Source organism: Dasypus novemcinctus, chromosome 13 (assembly GCF_030445035.2).
Source record: "Dasypus novemcinctus isolate mDasNov1 chromosome 13, mDasNov1.1.hap2, whole genome shotgun sequence".
NCBI classification, from domain to species: domain Eukaryota; kingdom Metazoa; phylum Chordata; class Mammalia; order Cingulata; family Dasypodidae; genus Dasypus; species Dasypus novemcinctus.
This window is the reverse complement of record NC_080685.1, coordinates 27,525,482-27,530,998: the sequence shown is the minus strand read 5'-3', so window position 1 is coordinate 27,530,998 and position 5,517 is coordinate 27,525,482. Positions and strand designations below refer to the sequence as shown.

Here is a 5,517-nt window from a genome sequence, read left to right as displayed (position 1 = left end):
TTTAATCATTCCCTTATTGCCCTTTTTTTTTAAATTTAGTTCCTAACTTTCTTTTTTTTTAAGATTTATTTTTTATTTCTCTCCGCCCCCCTGCCCCAGTTGTCTGCTCTCTCTGTCTGTTTACTGTGTGTTCTTCTATATCTAACAATATATAAAAGAAACCAGAGAGACTCAATCCATCTACAGAATCAAAACCAGACTTAAGATCAGGGTAGGAGAGAAAGAAGGAGAAAAAGACAAAAGAATTCACAATTGCTGGATGTTCCAGAGCATTTGGGGGAGTTTAGTAGAAGCTCCTGAGTTGAGGTAGGAACTGAGAGAAAAGCAGTGAGACAACTGAGGAGGAGAGAATATGGGATTTTGAGAAGTATATTATGGATTATGGAGTGGATTCCCTATAGTATTTTTTCATGTACCTCTGTTGAGTTGGGCTCTTTGGATGCCATTTTCTGCAGAGAACAATAACACAAGGGACTTTGGAAATCATTTAGCTCTGTGTGGAGTTCTGTAAGTTTTATGTATAAGCAATATCTAGATAAATGTCTTGACAGATACATTCCAAGCTGGGCATGGTCACACCTGACACTGAAAGTTGAAGGATAACTTTTAATTTTTACTCAGAAACTTCTGAATTATTAAAAATTTCACAGAACTTGTGCTACTTATATAATTTTATAATAATCAATATAAAAAAGCATTACATGCTCATGTCAATTGCAGAATAAACAACACTCCAGCCTCCTAAAATGCAGGTGCCACTTACTGGTACAGAAGAATAGCAGTCCTGGGCAGGGCTGCAGCTTTACAGGATTTGGAGTATGGTTTATGGAGACACAGGTGTTTTAGATGGTCAAAGGCAGCGTAATAGTCAAGATGACTCTGCTAACATCCACGGTGAATCAACAAAAATTGGTCATAAACAAATACAATATTCTCTGCTCTTGTTAATTCATTCATTTATGCATTTACCAAATATACTGCATGCCTCTTAAGGAACCAGGTCTTGTGGGATTGTTTTGACCCATAGTTATCCCTCTACTTACACTTGAGTGCCTTCATAGCTTCTAATTTTAAAAACCCAACTCAGACACTCCAGAGTTAGTAAACAGTGAAGGAATTGCTAATGAGGGAGGGCGACTGGCCATGAAACCCAGATGCTTCTCCCATGGCATTTGTCTTCCTCTTGGAGACCTCTCATTCACTACCACCGCCACTCTCCAAGGCCAGTAGGCAAAATATCTACCTACCTCAGGGGAATCTGAGACTCTTTTGTCAGGCTTTTACCCTATGACCTCAAGAAGGAAAACAGGTCAGATGATAAAACATAAGCCATAAAATCCAGCATGTTTTCAAGTCACTCATATAGTAGCAAGAACACCATCCAGTGATACTTCTAAGCAAAGCTGATTTCAGAAGCTCTCCAGCATCCAGCAGGATGAACTCTGAATTTACACACAATAATCATGCTACCATGGAGTCCTGCAGGAAAAAGACAGCCCCGAACCCCTAAATCTCCAGCCTCAGGCCATGCTAGCTTATATAAGGGAGTTAGTTTACAGCATTCTGGAAGATATGGGTATCCCAGGCTGGGATTTCATGAGTTAGGACTACTTCTTCATATCTATTCAGATCTTTTGTCTGGTTGAGAAGTAAGGATAAGAGAGGGAGGCAGAAGAGTATCTGTTAGAGAAAAATAAATACACAGACGGAAGTCACTGTGAATTGGATTCAGAGCTTTATTCTTGCCAAAGTTTAGGGGTTGCCCTAACTCTGGCAGGCTGCCTTGATAAAGAAGCAAAGTTCAGAAGTGAAGCAAAGAGATTCTACATTACTGGGAATAACAAGGAGGGAGTTCAGAGCCTAGTGAGTATTCCAGAAAAGAATAGCTGGGAAACAGCAGGGCAGTGAGCAATGAATTCTGGAGTGGGGCTGTCCTTTTGTATTTAACAGCAGCAGTCATTGTCATGGCTACAGCATGCAGGCCCTCGGGACCTCATGGGGATAATTCCCAAACAGCAGCACCCAGAGTCACAGCACTCAGAGCCACAGCACCCAGAGCTGCAGCACCCAGAGCTGCAGCACCCGGAATCCTCACAGCAGCCAGATGATCCCGTGTTGCAGTTCTGGGGTCTTTGGACCCAGCGTCTCAGGGGGCTCACCCCAAAGGTACGGGGGGCCAGGCAGCTGTAGCTGGTGGAACAGGGAGCAGAGCATGGGTCAGGGACATAATACTGGGGTGCTGGGCTCTGTGTATAGTAGGTCTGAGTCTGGCATGGAGCTGGGTATTTCACATAAGTCGTCTGGCATGGAGCTGGGCATTTTACGTAGGTTGTCTGGCATGGAGCTGGGCACTTCACATAGGTTTGAGTTGGGCATGGAACTGGGCATTTCACATAGGTTGTCTGGCACGGAACTGGGCATTTCACGTAGGTCGTTTGGCATGGAACTGGGCATTTCACGTAGGTCGTTTGGCATGGAACTGGGCATTTCACGTAGGTTGTCTGGCATGGAACTGGGCACTTCACATAAGTAGTCTGGCATGGAGCTGGGCATTTCACGCAGGTTTGAGTCGGGCATGGAGCAGGGCCAGTCACACAAACAGTTTTTGTCTGACATGGAGCTGGACCTTCTACAGTAGTGCATTTGGTACTTTGCACTATTCCTGAACCTTTCACACCAGATGGAAGGAACTGTTGCTGCTTCTGCTGGTCACACATCTTTCTGTGGCTTTGCAAAATCTGAAAAGACAAGTTTCATCAGAACTGTAAAACTAGGAAGGTTTCCAGGGAAATCTGCAGCATCCCCTTTGGATAAAACCCAGGCTGTATGCAGTGGTCTTCTGGAGAAGGTCACAAGTACCCAGAGGCTATACACCTGGCAAGTGGGATGACCTCAGAGCCAGGGGTTCTACCTCTGGGTCTCAGTTTCACAGTACAAAATGAAGGGCTTGTTAAAGTGATGTCTGTGCTTCCCTCCATTTCTCTGAGCCTCCTCACTTCTTATTCCAATATTTTCATTGTGAATTATCCTTGGGAAGTCATTTTTCCCCATCTGATTTCCTCTTGCCACCAATTCCTTCAAGGGTAGCTTTCCTCCTTTGCCAGGGAGGCTGGGCAAAAGGAAGGAGGAAAATGATCTTTGAGAGAATTGGTGGCAAGAGGGAAGGCAAATTGATGTTAATAGAACCCTGATCCAAAGTGAGACTCATACTAGCCTGACAAGGAATGAAGAAAAAGGCCAAATTTAAACAAACTTGCACCATTTGTTTTCTTGGAACATCTGGACCATCACTTCCTTGCACTTGCCATGAATCCAAGATAGACTACACAACCACACTCAGGGAGAGAAGGGGTAGACATATTTCTCTGAAAATCCTTTCTCATGCAGAACTCATGGCTCAGTTTGAACCTCTTTATCTGCTCTTACCTCCCAGCTCTGTGCTTCCTATCAGCCTTCTTCCCCATCCCAACTTCACCAAAACTCAGTTTCTTGCCATGTTCCATCCCAGGCACAGAGACTTACCCTCTTTGCTGATAGGAGCAAGACTGGAGAAGCCAGTGATCTGAGGAACTATCAGTCACGGGCACCTTTTATAGAGCAGCAATGAGGCAATTTAATAGCATTTGAATGAAGCATGAGAGATCACAAGGTCAGAGTTGGCATGGCATTGGCAAGATTCCTCCCCTGTATGCCTGGCTCTTCAGTCAGAGACAGGGTATGTCTCTGCTTGGTACTGAATTTTCCCAAATACAAGATAAATGATTCCTGTTGTCTTCTTCATGAGCTAAGTCAGGCTTCTTTTCCTTGAAGCTATGACTGATGCCTATGCAATTGGTCCCTAATGAGGCTGTTTCTAGGTCACTTGGGTCTTCAAGGACTCATCCAAGATGTGGCTGGATTCTCCATTTTTCAAATACTATGCCAAAATTACATTTCTTCTTTCCAGTCTAAACAGGTATTCTTTCTGAGGACTTCACAGTGACTCGCACTGATCTGAGTTGTTAAGGAACAAAGAGTTTGGCAGCAAGTCTCCGAAGAAATGGTTTGTTCCACAGAACAGAAGGTTATTCTGAGTTCATAGGAGAAACTGGATGGGTGCTTGAAGACCCAGATCCACGCTCCATGCCTAGGCTGTCTCCCTTCAGCTGTGTCTTGCCTTTTCACCTCCTCATCCTCACCACCTATCAATCTTAGCTTCCCAAGAACTCAGCAGAGGAGTACTCTGTAATAACAATAATAGTAGAACCTAACATTTAATCAGGCCCTTTTTGTGTGCCAAACTGTTCATGAGATAAGAACTATTATAATCCCCATTTTACAGATGTTATAACTGAGGCTCTGGAAGGCTTAGGAAATTACCCACTGTGACAAAGCAAATAAGTTGGGGAGTCAGAATTCAAACCCAAGTATCTGTTTTCACAACCCAAATCTTCACAACTGCCGTACAATGCCTTTTATTTCTGAATATAGCATTGTCCCTGAATTCTTGTCTTCTTCCCTTTCCCCAATGCAGTAGATAACATAAGAGAAGCAGGAATCATATCTATTGAGCACTTCCTGTGTGCTAAATATTGTCCTTTTCTCTTTACCTGACTTAATTTCATTTAATCCTCACAATAGCCCTGTGAGATATACTCTACTGGCCTCATTTTTACAGGACAGAAAACTGAAACCCAGAGACCTAATTATCTCACCAAGGTTAGTAGGTTTTTGAATGCAAGCTTGTGCAGTTCCAGAGTCCACTTTACTGAACCATGCTGGAGTGCTGGGTTGCCCAGTATAGAAGGTTGTCTAGAGCCTGAGCCTAGCACTGTTTCCAAACAGCCACTCACTCTAGTCCAGGCTCCTGCCATGGTCCCTGCAGCCTTTCAACTAAAGGTCATCCTGAAGTTGTTCATAATGGATCCCCTAATTTCCCAAGACTCATAAGCCCTTGGGTTCCTAAAGTTACCTAAACAAAGAGAATGCAAACCCCTATGAGCTCAAAGTCACTTCACTTATTGTTAGATCCCAAACCAGATCTTACAAGATCTGCCCCAATGATTTGGAGGAAGCAAGAAGGACATTGTCATCCAAGGCTTAGAAAGTACTCTACTTCCTCCCATCATTTCTGCCTACAGTGGGTTTGTACTATGTCATAGCTTCCTCTGTGAAGCTCAGCAGTCCCTCTCTCCCAGGGCGTGGGAATATGGCTCCAAGTTATCCCATTTCCTGCTCTTCCAATTGTCCCACCTCAGATGATAACCAGGACTGTGTTTTGTGACTGGAAGGGGAAAAGAACAATCTTTTATTGGACTCTGAAACTTCATATTGGATAGGTCATCATATTTGATCCTCACAATAGTATCTCAGAAAAAAACTTAACTTGTTTAACAGTTCACATAGCTAGAAGCGGTAGAGCTAGAATTTGAAATCAGGTATAAGAGACTTCAAATCTTACTTTTTCATCTATTTTTTCATCCACCATGCTTTTTCTGGTATTAAAATCCATAATGTTTTAAGAACTATATCTTTCAG

General features: G+C 43.3%; 1 protein-coding gene across 1 annotated transcript; it reads right to left on the bottom strand.

Annotated features, from left to right (window-relative positions):
* Positions 1 to 1,943: 1,943 nt before the first annotated feature.
* Positions 1,944 to 2,717, bottom strand: KPLCE (KPRP N-terminal and LCE C-terminal like protein). Its single transcript, XM_004469726.1, has one exon. It carries the CDS (start codon positions 2,715 to 2,717, stop codon positions 1,944 to 1,946), a length of 774 nt encoding a protein of 257 aa, XP_004469783.1.
* Positions 2,718 to 5,517: the final 2,800 nt, after the last annotated feature.

Bases quoted from the DNA above. Each gene is read 5' to 3' on its own strand.
- KPLCE (XM_004469726.1), bottom strand. From the start codon at position 2,717: ATGTGTGACCAGCAGAAGCAGCAACAGTTCCTTCCATCTGGTGTGAAA.